The 20,471-nt window shown below is 34.3% G+C and overlaps 2 protein-coding genes across 4 annotated transcripts; both read right to left on the bottom strand.

Moving 5' to 3' along the window:
• Window positions 1–433: 433 nt before the first annotated feature.
• Window positions 434–7,712, bottom strand: LOC107638050 (pyruvate, phosphate dikinase 2). The gene is made up of 20 exons (XM_088502028.1): window positions 7,569–7,712; window positions 7,195–7,486; window positions 5,411–5,467; window positions 5,052–5,285; window positions 4,823–4,960; window positions 4,461–4,623; window positions 4,085–4,320; window positions 3,876–4,004; window positions 3,602–3,781; window positions 3,376–3,513; window positions 3,094–3,258; window positions 2,856–3,017; window positions 2,672–2,761; window positions 2,227–2,543; window positions 1,967–2,096; window positions 1,674–1,802; window positions 1,369–1,506; window positions 1,207–1,284; window positions 991–1,082; window positions 434–906 (listed from the first exon to the last, which is right to left on the bottom strand). Exons 2-20 carry the CDS (start codon window positions 7,444–7,446, stop codon window positions 864–866), a joined length of 2,871 nt encoding a protein of 956 aa, XP_088358154.1. The 5' UTR covers window positions 7,447–7,486; window positions 7,569–7,712; the 3' UTR covers window positions 434–863.
• A 1,730-nt stretch (window positions 7,713–9,442) lies between these two features.
• Window positions 9,443–13,714, bottom strand: LOC107637999 (putative E3 ubiquitin-protein ligase RF298). 3 transcript variants are annotated; one of them, XM_016341207.3, is made up of 3 exons: window positions 13,530–13,714; window positions 10,817–12,962; window positions 9,443–10,136 (listed from the first exon to the last, which is right to left on the bottom strand). In XM_016341207.3, the coding sequence occupies exons 2-3, from the start codon at window positions 12,950–12,952 to the stop codon at window positions 9,600–9,602; spliced, it is 2,673 nt and encodes an 890-aa protein (XP_016196693.1). In that variant the 5' UTR covers window positions 12,953–12,962; window positions 13,530–13,714; the 3' UTR covers window positions 9,443–9,599. The 3 variants fall into 3 exon arrangements, with proteins under 3 accessions (XP_016196693.1, XP_016196701.1, XP_016196696.1); XM_016341215.3 differs by having other exon boundaries at window positions 9,443–10,152; window positions 13,530–13,670; XM_016341210.3 differs by having other exon boundaries at window positions 10,817–12,932; window positions 13,530–13,667.
• Window positions 13,715–20,471: the final 6,757 nt, after the last annotated feature.

The raw sequence follows: 20,471 nt of genomic DNA, 5'->3' as shown, positions 1-20,471 counted from the left end.
TATTATTTTTTTATAATATAATTTATTGATCCTATTAGATAGAGTAAATTAAAGAAAAAAAATTAACCATAAATAATAATAGTAGTGAAAAATTATAAGGTACTAAAAAAGAATAATAAAAGTTCTAGAAAAAAAATTATATAAAAAACATATTAAAAAAATATAAAAAATTAAATATACTTAAAAAATAATATTATAATTTAATAGTATATCCTTTTTTAGTAATTATCTATCTAAAAGTAATTTTAACTAATATTATCTAAATAATATTTATTTTATCAAAATCAATTTTAGTATAGAATTACCAAACATAAATCATGTTGATATAAAGTTATTCTAACAAAAATTAATTCTATAAAATCACTTTTATTCAATAGTATGGCAAAAATCAATCCAAACACACAAGTTAGTTATTTGGAGTTCATTCGGAAGATACACAAGAATTTATCAGAGATTTTATTAGTATGGATACAGTCGAACATGTACAAGAATTTCACAGAATCACTTATTTTTTGACAACATATAGCTATTTGTCAGTACTATTGTCTTGTGCACCAAATATATTGTAGGCACATTTTGCAATCAAATTCTGAGAGAAACATTGTTGTAACTTGTGAGAATCTTTGTACACAATGTTTCTCTCATTCTTTTTCGTTTTTCAAAAACATATTTCCTTTTTCTTTCTACTTCTATATGTATGTCAGTGGCCATTTTATCTGACCTCATATACAGATATCCATTTTTGATGTACATGGACTTATTCACTATTATAAACAATAAATAACAATTATTTACAGTTATAAGAGAGTCATGCCCTGAAAGTTAGCCATTCAACCCTCTCTTAAACCAGATTAACAAATTTCTTAAACTGCAACTTGAGCTGCTGCAAGCCTAGCAATTGGAACCCTGCAAGTGTCCTCAAATTTCAGTTTGGTGATTGAATCTAAATCTCTAATTTATTTTTATATAATATGGAACTAAAAATCTGACCTAAAAGGAGAGCATGAGACATAGTCAAGACCAATTTGAGCAAAGAATGCAACAGAAGATGGCTCCCCACCATGCTCTCCACATATTCCAACCTGATAAACCAACTCAAGGTGTTAATTGCTGCAGCAATTTGATGAGGTCTAATAATTCATAGAATAGAACAGCTACATGCTTCTAGTTCAAAAATCTCTATCAGTCAGTTACTCCTAGACTTACCTTTAAGTTTGGTCTGACAGCACGACCCTTTTCTGTGCAAAGCTTGATGAGTTGACCCACTCCTTTTTGGTCAAGTACCTAATATTATTGTCAACAGTTTCAAAAATTCAGCAACCATCTTTCATATATCATCAATGAGCAAATAACCTTTAGACAACTAACCTCAAATGGATCACTCTGCAGAATGCCGCTTGATAGGTAAATCGGAAGAAATTTTCCAACATCATCTCTACTGTACCCAAATGTCATTTGGGTAAGGTCATTGGTTCCAAATGAAAAGAACTCAGCTTCATCAGCAATCTAGAAGAATGGATAATAAAATTAGCAAGTTTAAATAAATAATTAAACAGAACAAATTATACTCTTTAACTATGTTTCTTTCCCACATTCTAAAGTAATAACAAGTAACTACATGTTAGAATCTTAATGTGATTCTTCAAGTAGAGACAAAAGGAGTTTGTTTTTACCTCATCTGCAACTAGTGCAGCTCTGGGAACTTCAATCATTGTTCCAACCTTGTAGCTTAAAGAGGAACCCATCTCAGAGAAAACTTTCTCAGCAACATTCCTTATTAAACTCACTTGATGCCTTAATTCCTGCCAATAAAATAAAATAAAATAAAATAAAATCTGGGCTTATATGATTAAGATGATAATGAAACTATGGAAGTTTCCTCATAAATTTTAGGCTTAATGATGCACGTAGACAAAACTGAAGAACATGCAAACTGGAAAGAGATAAGGTGGAGTAAGGATCATGCCTGAGGTGTACCAATAAGTGGAACCATTATCTCAGGAAGGACTTTAATGCCATGGTTACTCACTGAAACAGCAGCTTGGAAGACTGCACGTGCCTGCATCTCAGTTAATTCAGGATATGATATTCCCAGCCTGTTGACAGAACCTCAATGGTCACATACAAATTATTGTAAAATCAATGCATAAATTGTGGACATTGTTACTTCATTTTCTAGAGTTCATTTCAATATGAATTTGTCATGCACAAGAAGGAAATGCAAACCTGCAGCCACGAAAACCAAGCATGGGATTCACTTCTGAGAGTTTTTCAATCCTAGAGAAGATTTCTTCTTCCTTCATGCCTGTCTCAGAAGTTAGCTCACTGACAATGTGCTCCAAGTCACCCTCCGGAAGAAACTCATGAAGCGGAGGATCCAACAATCGGATTGTCACCGGGAGACCATCCATTGCTCGGAAAATTCCCTCGAAATCTGATCTTTGATAAGGTAGCAAAAGGTCAAGTGCAGCTTTCCTTTGTTCCGGTGTGATGGCCATTATCATCATTCTCACAGCCTTTATCCTCTCGTCCGAAGCAAAAAACTGAAACTCACCAAAACCAGTAGAAAACCACATCATTTGTTACTACTTTTGAGTAAAATTTGTTATGAATATCCAAAAATTAGGTTTAAAATTAAAAAGATTAAATCATATATGAATATTTTATGTACCATGTGTTCTGTCCTGCATAGTCCAATTCCCTGAGCACCATTCTGTCTTGCTGTTAATGCATCTTCCGGTGTGTCAGCATTTGCCATTACCTGACAGACAACAGCAAATAAAAGAATATTCAAGAAAGGAGATTCTTTGATTCAACTCAACTAATGAAGCATGTAAAGCATACTATGCACCCACCTTCAGATGCCTTATTTCATCAGCCCAAGACATGAAGGTTGCAAGGTCATCACTTAGTGCCGGAGGCGAAAGTGGCTGCTTACCTAGTATCACCTCACCGGTGGATCCATTCAGTGATATCCATTCACCTTCCGGAATCACTGTATCACCAATTACAACAACCTGCATTTTCAGTTGAGAGATTATACCAACAGCATGATGGCCATTTAATATGCTTCTACCAAAGGAAAGCCTTTACCTTCTCAATATCATTTACGAGGACATCAGAGCAGCCAGACACACAACACTTTCCCCATCCGCGAGCTACAACGGCAGCATGAGATGTCATACCACCTCTAGCTGTCAAGATTCCAGAAGCTGCATGCATACCCCCTACATCCTCTGGACTTGTCTCTGTCCTCACCTTGAATAAATAAAATAGGAATGAAACTCCAATCTTACACTAAGAAGCATTTCACCTAAAACTTTTCATAATCTTGATAGATAAAAAAAATGATTGCGTGATAATAAAGAGGGATACCAAGATGACACTCTTTCCTTGTGCATGCCATTCTTCAGCATCATCAGCAGTGAGCACAACCTGCCCTACTGCAGCTCCAGGGGATGCAGGTAAGCCGGTAGCTATCACGTTGTCCTTGTAAGCAGATGGATCCTCAAACTAACCAGACAAACTAAAATCAATTAAGAACACTTGATCATCATCTTAAATGTGAATCTAGTAATTGTAACTACAACTAAGTATATACTTGTGGGTGGAGAAGCTGATCAAGATGCCTTGGCTCTACCATCTTGATTGCAGACCGAATATCAACAAGCCCTTCATTAACCATGTCTACAGCTATTTTAACAGCACCTTTGCCAGTACGCTTTCCACTTCGACATTGCAACATCCACAACCTATTTTCTTGAACTGTGAACTCAATATCCTGAATTGTAGGTTAAAGCAATTCCATAAAATTTCCAGGAAGTAAGAGAAGCATGCAAAACAATATGGCCTATCTATGGAGAGTGAATTTTTACCATCATATCCTTGTAGTGCTTCTCCAGAATTTTGCAATTCTCCTCAAGTTCCTTGTATGCTTCGGGCATGCAATTTTTCATAGTCTCCAAATCTTCAGGTGTCCTGATTCCAGCAACTACATCCTCTCCCTATTTGGGGGGTTGAAAAGATCAGCAAAATAAGTGCATGAAAGTTGCATAACTAGTGTATCATATCATAAATCATGTACCTGAGCATTAATCAGAAACTCTCCATAGAGTTTCTTTTCTCCAGTACTTGGATTTCTAGTGAACAAGACACCAGTTCCAGAAGTCGTCCCCATGTTACCAAACACCATAGTTTGAATGTTCACAGCAGTTCCCTTTAGTCCATTTATTTGATTAATGCTCCTGTACTTAATAGCCCTTGGGCTATCCCAAGAATTGAAAACAGCTTTCACGGCTAGCTCGAGCTGCTTCTTCGGGTCTGCAATTGGTTAATAAAACTTAAGATGGGTGCATATAGTTTTTTCTTACAAAAAATTTATGATGAGAGGGAGTTTGAAATGAAGGTGACGACCATGAGAATATATAACAAACAAATCGTGATGGAGTTGCATTCAGCACCTGAGGGAAAATTTTCTCCATTGGCTTCAAGGTAGACATTCTTGTACTGCTCAACCAGATCTTTGAGATCAGATGCTGTTAGATCAGTGTCAAGTTTGGCACCTTTTTTGTTCTTTAGATTTTCTAACTTCTCCTCAAACAACGAATGTGGAATGCCCAAAACCTCAATATAACACAAAAGAACAATTAGAAAATATGGAAAAACACAATGCTTCTTGTTCCACTTTTAGAGAAGGGGGAATTGATACTAGCTTTTAATATTGTAATTTGGACTTCAGTTGCTAAAGCATTGTTAGCAATCTATAAAGAAAGCTAAAACAACGTGCATTTTTACACAGAGTGTAAAAGAATTGACTACTCACAACATCTCCAAACATGTCTAAGAATCGTCTATATGAATCGTAAGCAAAGCGCTCTCCACTCTTTGCAGCCAAGCCAGCAACGACTTCATCATTGAGTCCAAGATTGAGAACTGTGTCCATCATTCCAGGCATGGAAATCTTGAAAAGGTGGAGGAAACTAGTTAGTTATGTTTTGTTAGCACAGCATGAGAAAAGAACAAAACAAGTATAAGAAAAGAATGATATTTACTGCAGCGCCAGAGCGGACAGAGAGGAGGAGAGGTCTAGAAGGATTCCCAAGAGAGGCCGCCATCTCTGCTTCCACAAAAGTGAGGCCTTCAAGTATCTCATCCCAGAGGCCATCAGGTAACTTCTTGCCATTGTGCTGATATTCTTGACAAGCTTCCGTTGATATCGTTAGTCCCGGAGGAACTGACAATCCAATGGTTGCCATTTCTGCCAGGTTTGCCCCCTTTCCTCCCAACTATTGCATATCATTCACACACATGCAGATCAATTCAAAGGAAAACAAAAGCAGTCATGGAAAAAAGAAAGCAGGCATCCCTATTTTGTTGAATGTAAACAAATGTGAAGACAAAGAATACTTGCCAAGGATTTCATGGCCTTGTTTCCTTCACTTCTGCCCTTGCCAAATGTGAATACACGCTGTTTAAACAAAAGCACAGAAAATTTTTACTCCAGCTTCAATAAAAAATAGATGTTACATTCTAAATGCTTAGGGAAAATCATAGTTGAACACCACTCTTACACCTCTTTTTACTTGTTAGTAATGTGTGAAAACTTCTAAAAGGTTTATGACAATTTGCCTTTGTATACGTGATCTGACATTCTTAAAAGTTTTCAACTTCAAACTCTGTCTGATTATTGTCTGGGAGTAAGGGAATAGCACATTGCATATGGCTGTTATGACCGTTAGGATTAGTTACTGAATCCGACATGTATAATGCAACTTCGGTTAAAACAAAAATTGAGAAGCTTGGTCAAAGTTAAACAATGCTTAGTTAAATAAATCAAATATCAGCATAACTGTATAAGTAGGGCTGGCAATACATACCCTACCCTACCCATACCCCATATATAACACCTATTTTATAAAAGTTAGGTATATAGTGAAGGAGATGAGAGTTGAATCCAAAGACTCCCTCATGTAATAACTTGCAACAAGTGAGTAACCACTAAACTAGTTAGTTAATTTAGTAATTTGAATCATTAGTTCTTTATGTTTTATTTTATTAATATGTATGAAATTTGGAATGATTGAATTTTATATTTGTTTTGAAAAAATCTTATATTTCTGCGAGTAGGGTAGGGTTTAGAACTTTAGGTGCGGATAAGGTTAGAGTTGAGAGATTCTCAACCCGCCGCTAAAGTATGATAAAATTTAAATGAAATTTTCAACATAGAATTAGGGAATACCGTACTCTATCCATTACTAGCCCTATGTAATGATTTTAATTTTTATATGATGTCAACATATAAACATCAGTGACTCAGTGTCAGTGTTCAATTATATTAATTAAAATAACTAGTTTTTAAGGTTATTTCCAAATGATTAAGCATTTTCAAGATATTAAAAATTAGAAAAATTCTAGATGACCAATAGTTTTTCAGACAACATCAATTTTAAGAATATTTAAAATCTACATCACACAAAAGAAAATTGTTAATAGCGAGGGACGTAACCAAAAATTTTCACAGCCTCACGGACCAAGTTGGGCCTCGTATTAGGACATTTTGTGGTAAAGAAGGAAAATTGGCCCACTAATTGCGTTATTGTCCCAACAACCCAACATTACATGCTCAGCAAGTCACGAAAATCACTTGACCAAATAACCGCAGTTGGCCAACCCACTGGTGCGATTTTCATTACACAAATGTAAAAAGGTGGAACATTATTAAGGAAGTAATCATATTTAAAAAAATTATTACATGGTACTACTGAGTTAAGAAGCATTAAAGTGCTGAGTAGTCAAGATCATTAGTATCTTAATCTTTTAACCAGCAGTGTTTTATTCAAATCTTAAAAATAATTTAGTACTTAATTAAAAAATGTTTTAGAACAAAAAAAAAAAAAAACACACCAATTGTTATTATTATTAGTATTAGTAAATCAAAAATACTATTTACACATTAAAAATAGCTACTAAAATCAGTTGATTTATATTTGTGTATAAATATATATATAATTTAATTTATTTTTAATATGTATTTTAAATTTTTATGTATATTGACTATATTTTATATTAGTAATTAATTTTGGTGTATACTTAATACTGGTTGTTAGTGAATTGAATAAGGTATTAAAGTAGCAAGTGAATATTGATGATTATTGTGGTAATTAGAGGAAAGAATGAATGGATGGTACTACGTACCTTTTTGGTTGTGGGTGGGGTAAGGATAACTTGTCCACGTATTGCAGGGTAACGTGATGATCCTGTTGATGATGATGATGAGTTGGATCCAAAGCACAACAACTGCAACTCCTCCTGCCACAGCACTACTCCTCTGCTGGTGCTTCTTTTCCCATAGAACAGTAGCTCCCTCTTCTTCTTATTGTTATTACTGCAAACATCTGGTGTACTCCTTATCAGTATTCCCTTCCCTATGCCTACCGAGGAACACATCTTTTTCTGATCTTTCTCACTTCAATTTCCCCTTCCTTCTCTGTTGCATTCATGCGCATATACATGCATGTAAATACATATATTACTGCATACTGATTATATCATGAAATCAAATCACGTACCTGAAGATAGAATGAATGAATATAACAAAAAAGAGAGTAGTTGAGAGCTGAGTAATTAGTAAAGCAGCTTCTCAAAATGAAAAATGTCAGTTGTGTTTTATTTTCCTCGCTATTTATGTGTTTAATTTTATTAATTATAACTCAGTAACAAAAAGAATGTAAAATAATTCAAAATTATAATGTATGATGAGAAATGAGTGGACGATATTCCGGATTGGAGCTAAGTCGCCATCAAATTGAACTTAATAGTAACACTAACGCTATTATTTTGTGTCTTAAAAATATTTTTATGCTAAAATCAATTGTTAATATATTTATATATAAATATATATAATTTAATTTATTTTTAATATTTATTTATATTTTAATATATATTTTATATTAATAATTGATTTTAGTATATATATATATATATATATATATATATATATATATATATATATATATATATATATATATATATATAACATAATTGTATGTGTCCTTTCTTTGATTTTTCATTTTATTGAATGACCAACTTTACCCATTCCTGGTCCGTCTCGCGGTTTATGGCACACATACGACAATTCTTAGAAAATCATACAACTTGTCGCTTTCAAGTTTCAATGGCTACCCTCTTCTCCTACTTCTTTGCTTCTCCTCCTTTTTTGTTTCTTCCAAAAACAAAATACTACTATGAAAATTATGTTTTTTCAGCTCTTCACGTACCTTCTTCCGATTTAAAACTTTTGACACCACAAACATCTTGCAGTAGATATAATAAAACTAAAAATGTAATTCTAATATATTTGCAAAATTTTGTAAAGGCATTCGATTTTTACTCTATTATTTTAAAGCCTTAATATATATATTACAACTGTTTTCGGAAATTAATATAGCTGGATAAAGAAGGAAATTGTTTTATATTAACAAACAATTCAACTTCGACAAACTAATAATATTATTGGAATGGTTAAATGTTTAATTTCCTTTCTAAAATAATGTGAATAGATGTGGCTGAGTACATCTCTCGTATCACTTCATAATTTCCCTAAAGAACCTTCTAGACAGGTATGGGTTCTATATTTTTCTCCAAATATTTCCATCCACATCTATTACTCTATTTATCTTTATTAATTATTTTTTTCTAATTCTATTTTATTATTAATAGTTTTATAGATTTTTAAAACGCCTAGGAAGCAGTGAAAATAAATGGTCGGTAAACTATGGCATAAACAAAACATAATTTTATACAGTTACTTTTCTTCACTGTTATGATTTATGAATGTTATAAGAAATTTAAAATAAATAATATGGACATATTATAAGATTTTATAATTTATAATTGTGTCTTTGGCCTTAACCATGTGGCATCCTTTTAATTACATTTCTTGAGTTTCATGGGTCCTTTAATTTTTTTTAGATACTCTAGAGTGAAGGAAAAAAGTTTTCATGTATTATGCATCACTTAATAAAACATAACAGTTAAGTCAAAAAATGATCGCTTGTGTGAAATATGCAATTATGCATAATCTTGATTTTGAAGTTCACATTCTATGATCGCTGCTTGAATCATGAAGGCCATTCATGTAGACAAAAATATTGGGTGGCACATGTAGCTATATTCTCCATTAATGTTGTCAATAGGAAGTCATAATCATTGATCAAATATTCTGACATTCAGCAGATATGAATCACTTATATTCACCTTCTTATGTTTAATAAAATAGCACATGAACACACAGGATTGAGAAAACAATAGTGTATATATATAACCAATAGGTATAATTTCTTCTGCATATTTATTTACTTTAGCATCATATCACAGTAACAAGCTAAGGAAGGCAAGTGCACCTTCTCAAGAATAACATCAAAACAGAAGAGGAGAAAAAACAGAACCAACCAAAAATCAACCTTGCCATTGAAAGCAGCTTAATGTATCAACCAACTGTTGAGATGCATGATTAGAATGCTTTATTCATTCTGGAGTCCCATAGACATTATTCAAAACTCTCAACTCGCTCAAAGTATAAATAAATAAATAAATAAATATTATGTATGTGTATACCGTACGGCGATACGCCGCTGGATCGGGCTCCTGCAAGAAGGGCAATCTTGCATACCTTGCTTTTCATGGAGCTCATTGCATGTTGTGCAAACAACCTGATGTGCACAGGGAAGGAAGACCACGGACATCTCCTCCGAAAGGCACATCACACACTCGCGTTCGCGTTTAACCCCACCGGATGTCACTGAGTAGTCGCTGACTAGCTCCCTTATAAAAGAATTCCGGGGCCCTCCCATGGCTGCAACATTTTTGAGGTCGGCGAACCTGCCAGCATAGCTTCCATCAATGCCCATCCTCAGTGCAGCGATCTTGGAAGAGTCGGTCTTCAACCTCAGCTGTGCAATTTCCTTTTCAAGTTTATGGATATCATCTCTGTACTTGAGCAGATTTCTCTCCGCTTTCAATTTGATCATATCCTCTTTGGATTTTGCTGACTCCTCAATCTGTTCTCTTTCCTTTTTTATAGAAATGGCCTGTAGAAGAAGTTCTTCTTTCGCCTTCGCTTCTTGCTGCCATCTAGCCTGTGTGATATTTGCCCTTTACGATGAGAACATAACAAGAAATAAACTCATTCAACACCCATAAAGAGTCAAGAGTGGTTGCATTGTGGAACCTCGCAATGGTTCATGTGTACAAAACAATTTGATCATGTTTCACTTGACAATAAGGATGAGTATCACAAATACAAGATAAACAGGATCTTCAAGGAAAAGGAAAACAAACAAGGTGCAAGGAAACACAAGTTTAAGGAGTCATCTTAAAATCTACGCATCCGTTCTTCACCTTCTAAATGGAGAAAAGCCGATAATACCTCGATAGCTAACATGATGGCATGAAGAAAATTTGTTTCAGACCCATATCATTTAATATACATGCAGTACTCACCCACTCTACATGGAAACATGATAATGGTCAACTCATGCAAACAAATGGATATCTAAAATAGGTGTTAACACAAGCCTATCTACTTACTGGTCTATGCTGAGAATAAAAATGAGACTGGAGGATCTTCAAAACAGAAAAACCCACTAATCACACCTTCATACAACCTTATTTCTTAAGAAAAAAGGTTGCATATTGGAGACACCGTGGTACATTAATACTGCACGAACTATGTTACAACAGTGAAGATACCAGGTGTTGTTTACAAAAATATAAGGGAACATTAGAGAAATTTTGGAACAAGATTAAAGTACTATACCTCAGCTTGTTCCTGTTGCACCTTAGATTGCTCTAGTTCCTGCAGCAGCTGCGCTAATTTACGTTTTTCGGTAACTAGCTCTTCCTGAAACAAGGATTTCTGTTTCTCCCAAGACTGAAACTTCATTTGGGTTTTCTTTTCCCTTTTTGAGACCTCCTGACAGCTTGCGGCAGTTTCTGCAGCACGTAGTTTAGCAGCCTCCATCTCTCTCCTTAAAGCAGCATTCTCAACCTCAAGCTTCCTAACAGCAGCATTAGCTCGCTCTACCTGTCCACTTGCTTTGCATAAGGCATTTTCCATCTCGGAAAGCTTCTTCAGAGTGTTTTCTTCCAGAGATTGTTTCTCTTTCTTAAGACGCTCAACTTCCTCTTTCTCTTGTCGAAGTGTCTTGAGCTCAGCCTTATCCTTACCCAGCCGACGAGCAGCCTGCATAACCTTTTGATTGGCCCATTCAGTCCATTCTTGAAGTTGATTTTGCAGCTCACGAACCCTTGGAACCAGCTTCAAAATCATTTCATCCTTTCTATCTTGTGGTACCCGTTGACCAAGGGGCTTGTCAGATGATAAACCCACATGACTACTACTAGGTGCCTCCTTATTGACGTAGACAGGTGCCGGAGAAGACTTGATTCTTGAAGACAATGAAAGAGAAAGATCAGTATCTGTAGCTGATAAAGGAGCTGGACTACTGAATGCAGGTAGAGTATTTGCTGCATGTACTGAATACGAAGTATTGGTCGATCTAGAGATGAGATCAGGAGCAGAATCCAACCGGAATGAAGTCGAGACAGATGGTCCGGCAGGGGATGAGAAATTAGCATTATTGTCTTGAATCACATCAACCCCCATTGCCTTACTTATCTGTAAGGATGCACTCTTTAAATTTATCGTAGAAGATTCTGACACAGATTTAAGTTTCTTATCCAAGATTAAACTACCAAAGCTACTCAGCTTCCCTCCTCTTGAAGACCCTTTGGATCCATAAGTCCGATAATTCTTTTCCACATGAAACGACTTTTGTCGAAGAACATAGTCCCTCTTGGTGCTGCCAGAATGGAACTTCCTAACATTCCCCCATTTTTCATCGACCAGGGGAGATTGAGATGTTGCAACAGTAGTAAAAGCTTTATTAACACAATCAGATCCAAAAGTGGTACCCCCATTCTCTAAGAGTCCACCACCAAGAACATGAGAATTCTTTGAGTTATTCATGCCAGGAATTCCCACCGCGAAGGGTTTCTTGGATTGAGAATTATGAGAACCTGCAGGAATCGATTTACAAGGATTTGGAAAACTGAACTCAGGAACTTTTATTTCTGCTGTTGATTGCAATTCCATTTGGCTAGATGAACCACCATCCATAGTGCCATCACTACCTAAACAACTTAAAGGGTCACCATCCATTGCACAAGCATGTGACACATTCATGTCGCAAATTAACAAACACCACATTGCATCGCCGATACTGAAGAATGGCCTAACCTCTCTAAGTACACAAACCAATTCAGCTAAGATATACTTCTCAAGCTGCACTAAATCTTCAAAATAGTGCTCGCGTGAAGGATCAATCTCTTGGCTGTTTCTAAGAAATGCTACAGCATTATCAATTATATTAGACTCAGTATCTTTATATCCATAGCAGATGCCAGACCTCAAGATGGCCTTAGTTGCAATTTCTTCTGTATATCCCAATGCAGCAATTTTTTTTATTGCACTCTTGAAAATGGTGTCCAAATTACTCAAGACAAGCTCTTCCAATTGGGCTTCAGTGAGATCATTCCAATCAGCATCGTTGAATTCATCTGCCTCGAGTCCTTCCTTTAGATGACTAGGCCCGACCTCAGATGCACTTCCAGGACTATACAACCCAAGATCAAGCTTCAATCCATCGGCAGAATGATCCTGGCTAATACTACACAGGTCACAAGCCGCGGCTTGCCCATGAGCCGGGGCAATTTCAAACTTCTCAGCAGAGAATTCATAACCAAGGCACTCACTTTGGGGTGAAGGAATAATCTTATTGGACTCCCCCAAAGGAGGATCAGCCCTGAATTTTCTCTTATTTCTACTTCCTTTTTCTTGGACAGAAACTGAAGGAGACATTTGACTGCTGCCACTGGCAACCAATGAAACCATTCTTAGACAGCTGCAGACAAAACCAAATAAACAACCAAAAAAGAAAGGAAACAGATGAAAAATATGAACACACTTATCAAGTTTTATCTAGTATCTATCCACAACCGCAATTCCAACATCAAGTTTCATGAATTCAAAAGCAATATGAATAACATCATTGATGAGGAAAATTCAGCAGCAATTCCACAACATTGTGCATAAAAAAAAAGTAATATAACTAGCACTGGATATCATATTTGTATGCATTAAATCCAGAAAATCAATCATTTCTGGATTTAACTATTAAGAACCGATGATTTCCAAAATTCTAGAAGGTTCAGAGTTCAGAGAATAATTGATGACGGATCAATCAGCTTCCACATATACGCAGTAATCTCGTCGAACAGAACATACCCGGAAAAGAAAAATTGGAAATTAAAAATACCCAAACGAATATCGGTACTCCAAATACAGCAACAGATCACAAAAACGATTAAAAAACATGTTTTTGAAAGATTATCCAAGCATACGGAGGCAGTCATAGGAAGAAGATCCCAAATACATGAGTTATAATCAGTACTACACGATCGATACGTACCCGATTGGAGCAAATTACCGAACAATCGATGGTACGATCGATCTTACACAATCGGACAATCACAAAGAAAATCTACACCTTTTCCCTATTTTTTTTCTTTTTTTAGTTTCCTTTTATTTTATTTGTGCTGATATGAGGGCCTTGGGAGCTTGATGGCTTTTATGTATTCAAGGTCTTCCTCCATCTTAGAAATAAGAATAAGTTAATAAATTAATAATAATAAATAAATAAATATTTTATTTTTCATATATTTATTTACCATAAGCTGCCACTCAAAAATAAAATTGTATCTTAATTAAAAAAAAATTTGTGTTAATTTATATATGTTGCCATCTATCTACATACTCTAAAACATGACTATGTAGCATGTGGTTGCATCACATGGAAGTGTTTGAAAGACATGCATATCAAAATTAATAGTGGCAAAGTGTAGACATGTAATGTTAAATTTGTTTTTTCCTTTCAACTTTTTAGTATAGAAAAGGTAAAATTAAGAATCACTTCTAAATCAAGGTTTGGGAAGTGTTGAAGGATGGGTTTGTTTGGTGTATTGGGAATTTAAAACAGAATTTTTGGTTTTCTAGCTGGAGGAGAGAAGGACGGTTATCTAACGAGATGGATTATGATCACATTTCTTATTAGAATCTCCGGATACAGGATATTTGGTCAGTTGGTAGGTAGTATTTGGATACTCTTTATTTTTCTTTATCTCAAAATCTAAAAGGTAATATTCTCTCTTACAATCCAGATGTGCAAGCAGGTCCGAAAGTAGGTTGGTATTGGTTTGGGTCTGCTGCCAAAGTCTATGACTCATGCAATGGTTATTTGTGGTTGTGTAAGAAGCTTTTTGGTTGGGAGGAGCGGGAGAATTGATTTTGGCTTTGGCGTCAGCTTGTTCCGGAAAAGCACAAATTTTTGGCTTGGTTGTGTCTTAAGGAGACTCTTCCTACTGCAAGTTTTCGCTTTAGAGAGGGATGTCGTCATCGGATAGGTGCCCAAGATGTCTTTTTAACCAGGAATCGGTTTTACATTGTATTCGGGATTGCCCAGAAGCTCAGCTTGTATGGCATAGGTTGGATATTTCTTGTCATCCTTTGGATTTGAAGAACTGGTTCTTGTATCATAGCAGAGAGTATCCGTTCAAGTTCTTTTCGGGACTTTGGTGGATATGGTGAACAAGGAATAATGACATTTTTAATCCTCATGAAACTTGGCCTCCGGAAAAAGTGATTTGTCTGGCATTAACTTCAAAAAAGGAGCTTAGGAATATTTTTGAATTACAACGTATGTCCTTTTCCTCTACTCTAAATGGTTTTTGGAATCCCCCATCCATTGGTACTTTCAAGATTAATTGTGATGCTAGTTAACTTGGTTCGGGTGATAGTGTGGTTTTGCTTGTGTTATTAGAGATTGTAATGGGAGTTGGCAAATGGGGTGTTTGGAAATGATTGAGAGTAATAGTATTCTTCAAGGGGAATTGTTTACTATTTGGAGAGGATATCTCTTAACTTGGGATGTGGATCAACGAGATGTTATTTGTGAGACGGATTGTGTAGAAGCATTTAATCTTGTTACTAATCACCAAGATGGTTTTGGATTTATTGATCCATTGGTGCTCAAAATAAGAGATATCATGCATTGGAATTGGCGTGTTGACTTTCGTTTGATTATGAGAGATGCAAACACGGTGGCAGATACTGTGGCAAAGATGGCAATGAAGTTACAACTTTCTCATGTAGAGCTTCCTTCACCTTGGGAGAAGTTTAAGAGTAGTCTTAAAAAGGATTGTCTCTCTATTTAAGCAGATCATTTGTTTTGTTTTTCTTTGTTTAGTTTATTTCTGTCACAAAAAAAAATCACTTCTAAATAAGCATGGTAGAAAAAGGAGATGAGATTTTAATAACAAATAAGAGATTAACCACTTATTATTATATCACAAACAATTTATCAATAGAGTAAATTGATAATTAAGTCTCTAAAATATTTGACTTTAAATTAATTAGTCTCTGAAAAAAATATTAATTTGGTTTTCAACGTAGTAAACGGTAAACATATGATATTTTTTTTTATCAATTTATCACGTAAAATTTAACTGTAGTGCTTATATGTACTGTTACCTACTGTGACGTGTTTATTTATGAAAGATTGTCACGCAGATAACAACTTTTGGAGTGAAACTTTACCTGTTTCGATAAGATTCGTGATAAATAGATAATAGTTGATAAAGGTTGTATAGAAACTCAAAAGATAATAAATATTTCATTGTCCAAAACAACATCGTTTCTATGCTCATGTAACAACAACAGAACACACACCACTGTAGATAACAAAATACATGTACAACTCCGTTTCGTTTTGCACTATCTATTAACAAAAGGACATACATATCCACCGTCTTTCTATGCTCATGTGTCAACAACAGAAGACGCACCACTATAGATAACAAAATACATGTACAACTCCGCTTCATTTCACACTATCTATTGACGAAAGAACATACATATCCACCGTCTGTTATCATGGAGGACCTAATTGTTACTTTTTTTTCTTAAAAAACTAACTAGTCCGAAGTCGAAATCCTTGATGATCTAATTGTCACTTTACTCGTATGAATATATTTATTATGGATCGGAGTATGGTAAAGTTTTTGTTCTATTTCAAATTTTGTAATTACAAAATGTGTAAAATAATGATGACAATCTTAATACATTATTTTCATTCTTGAAAAATCACTCAATCATTCTAATATAGAGTAAATAGTCAAATTGGTCTCTGAAAGATCACGTAATTTTCAGTTTGGTCCCCGAAAATTTTTTTTAATCAAATCCATCCCCTAAAGATTTTAGTTTAGTCACGTTAGTCCTTCCGACACTTTTCACATTGACGGAGTTAACAAAAACTGACATGGCACGTTAAATTACATATCAGCACACCCCTTTACATCCTAATTGACAGGCAGTATGATATCTTTATGAAATTTAGTCAAATCAGTCCCAAGTGAAAAACCCTACTCACAAAATGTTTAATCAACAAGAATGAAATCCTAACTCCAAAAATAATTTTCAATTCCAGCAAAAAACACAAACAAAAAATAGAATTTAACAATAGCACAATCCTAAAAAGAAGTTCAGCAACAAAAAAAGAAAAATTTCCATTCACAAAATCAAATTCTATGAAAAAAAAGCAAACATCAAAACCAAACAACAAACAAACATTAAAAATAAACAATGAACAGAAAAATTAATAGTCAGCAGACTCCTTTAATATTTAAAAAAAAACAGAGTCCTTGATCAACTTTCATGAATCAACAATGAACAAAATCCTAACCCCACAAACGGTTTTCAGTTTCAACAAAAAACACTACAAGAAACAAACTTTATCAATGGTACAATCCTAACAATAAGTTTAATAATCATGAAAAAATAAAACCTTAAACAATAAGAAAAATAGCCGTTGGTTCACGTCTTCGATCACTGCGCCGAAGCCACTCCTCAATGGTGAACTCGCAAACACATTGCGTCGGATGTGTGAATCGGCAATGATGATGAATGCTTCTTCATCTTCTCTTCAGTGACGTCGAAAAGGAAGTGAGAGGGAGAGTTTTGTGAGAGAAATAGAGACGTCGCACCGAATGCTTCAATCAACAACGATGATTAAGGCTTCTTTCAAAAGAAGGTGAGAGAGAGAGAAAGTTTTGTAAGAGAAACAGGGACGACACCGTTTCAATCACTATCTCTCACCCTTCCTTGTTGTCCTATGTGTGAAACGTAAACCAACCCTCACCGGAGAAGACGCACACAACACCCAACGTTTAATCGAAATCCAACCTGGTTTGTCTTCCAGTGAATGTCTTTGCTGGGTTCAGAGAGAAACAAAGAATACGAGTATTTTCAACTAAGTGAAAGAAGTGTGATTGAAGAATGAAGGGTAATCCATACAATGCTGTTTTGAGAAATCAGCTCTCCTTGACTTAAAATGGTGTCATTTTATATGATGAGGTGCAATTTCACATGACAGGTCAGCTTCTCATTAATGGTGTTAGCGAGGGAAGTGAAGGAAGGATTAACGTGACTAACTAAAAATCTTTTAAGGATGTATTTGATTAAAAAATCTTTTAGGAACCAAAATAGAGATCGTGTAATTTTCAGGGACCAATTTGACCATTTACTCTTCTAATATATAATCGTCTCATAATTTTTTTTAAGTGAGATAATTAATGAAATGAAAAATAAAAGATATAATCAATCACTTTTAAATCAAGATAATAAATTACACATGATAAAATATTATAAATTTAATAATGATAAACACTACTTTATGTTATCATTTACCAATCTATTTAATTTAGAGAAAATTTTTTTTATTGTTATTGTGATTTTGAAGAGACTATAAGATCATCAACATGTGATGAGGACTAAGGATGAAGAAGATGGTGGTCGGTGGAAATCTCTTCCTTGTTAGGGATTAAACATCAAAATTAAACTCGAGCTATCCTAAGTCAATTATAGTGTTCCATGACCACCATGCCTAAAGCCTCTAGGTGAAGTGACATTTTAATTGGATTTTTTTCTAAAATAAAATTAAAAAAATAATTATTTTTTAAAATTTAATTTTTTAACTTTAATTTTTTAAATACGATTTTTTTATTTAGAGCAAGTTTGTCGCACCCGGATGAACTCTATAATTTTTATAGAGTTTGTCTAATTCCTAGCGAACTTCATTTTAAATTCTAAAAAAAATGGCTAACTCAAATTCTTATACTGCAACCATTATCATAGTCTCCAAATTACATAAGAATACACAAGAGTATACAATAATAAGTTATATTTTAATGGGAAAATAATATTTTTTTTAATTTATAATGAAAAAATCATTATTAAATATGGTTTATTCTCGTGTATCTGTGTATTTTTGGAGACGATGATAATAGTTGTCATTGGTGCCGGCGATATTAAAGAAGTCATGCTTGTTATTTGTGTACTTTTGTGTACTCCTATATACTGTTGGAGACAATGATAATGACTTAAAAATTGAAATTTTTAAAAATTTGGAAGAAGTTCTGCCGGAGGTGCGGCAAACTCACTCTAACAAAAAAAAATCGCATTCCTGAAATTAAAGTTGAAATATTGGGTTTGAGAAAATAATTTTTTTATTTTATTTTAGAAAAAATCTCCATTTTAATTTTATTATCTCGTTTACAAGAATAGACTTCACTTCTAACTAATAACATGATAAATTTTTCTCTTATTTAATTAGATCAACAATTATAATTACAAAGAAGAGAAGAGAGAAAGTAAAATTTTTAAATTTTGTTGGTTTTTACTGTATTATCCAATTCCATAGGACAAACACTAATCCGTCGAGAATATAGGTTTTATTTAAGGGGTTGTCGCTGACCAATGAGTTACCGCAACCTACAAACAGATAGGATTTGAATCTCCGACACTTATTTAAGAGAACTAGTAAACTAACAATTAAACCAACTCAAGTTGAGTTTTAAACTTTAGCTAATATAAAAATATACGTAAAATAAATGGACTTTCTATCCGGATTTTTTATTTAAATTAATTAAAAAATATTTTATTTACTGAAATAAATAATTTTAAAAATTATTACGAAAATACGTAGGATGACTTATCTCGTTTATACTAAGACAGTGCGTGTGACACGTATATATCTCGTTTATAGTGTAAACAAGATACGTGTTAAACTATAACATTTACAATGTAAACGAAATACAGTAAGACAAATTTCTAACAGCTATAAAAGGATGTGCAATCATTGGCATTCTTCACAAGCATTTATTATCTTCTTCTCCTCTATTTTTCTTCCATAAAAATAGGCAAAAATGTCTAGTAGTAACAGATATGTGGTTGTTTGTATGTATCCTAATTGTCGTATGAGAAACAGTAACAATGGAGTAGTTGAGTTAAGAAAATAAATAACACATTGATGATGACAAACAAGTTGATTTGGGTTGATAATCCAAGTAGTTTTTTATTATGTGGCTTAAGCGTGCAGGCTCAGATGAATATTGCTATAGCCTAAATAATTGAAACAAAGTGATCACAAGGAGTTGAATGCAAAGTGAAACCAAGATCAAGCCCAATGCCAATCAAGTAAAGGTAAAGCAACCATAAGCCTTGCTAAGTACACTTTGGGTAAACATCAGAAAAGAAAGAGAGTTTCACCTTTTGTGTTCAAACACCATAGAGAAAGAAAGGAAAAATAAATCAAGGAAGATAATGTCAAATCAAGATAATAAAAAGCATGCTAAGCAAGCTCAGAGGTTAAAGATAATTTATTTCTATTTGCATGCAAGTCAATTGCTTCATATTTTCTCTTTTTCTCTACACTACCATTTCGGGCAAGATGAAAAAAGTGGTGGTTGAATTTTTTCTGCTGTGAATCAATGGCTTACATTGTTTCTTGGAGCCAAAGCACAATTTCAAGGGTTTGGATCTGAGATTATCATTGAGCAAGCATGACTCTGCTGCTCTTCCCTCCTCGATCAAGCCAATATATAAATTTTAAATCCCTAATTTTTGGGGTTGATTGAAAAAAGAGAAGAGAAGAGTTCAGCAAGCCCAAGGATCAAGAAGTTGACTTGGTGAAAGGAACCCTAGTCGTGACTCAGAACAAGTTACAAAAAGGAAAATTGATTCTCATTTGAGATAAGGAGAGAGAACCCGAGAAAGAGAGCAAAGTGTGTAACCTCACAAACTGAGTTTGTAGTTTTGGAAGCATTGCACCTACACTAAAGGGAACACTCCGCCAAGATGAAGAACAATGTTTTGAGTTCAGAAGTTGGGTTCAGCATATAGAATCAAGGCTGTCATTCATCATCTCCTTCATGGTTTACTGTTTGTATTTCTGTTTCTATGTTATATCTTTCTTTGTATTTATTGAGAGGTAAAAGGCAAGAAAGATAGGTATTGATAA

This window comes from Arachis ipaensis, chromosome B1 (genome assembly GCF_059453495.1).
Source record: "Arachis ipaensis isolate K30076 ecotype BB chromosome B1, ASM5945349v1, whole genome shotgun sequence".
NCBI lineage: Eukaryota > Viridiplantae > Streptophyta > Magnoliopsida > Fabales > Fabaceae > Arachis > Arachis ipaensis.
This window is presented reverse-complemented; position numbering and strand designations above follow the sequence as displayed.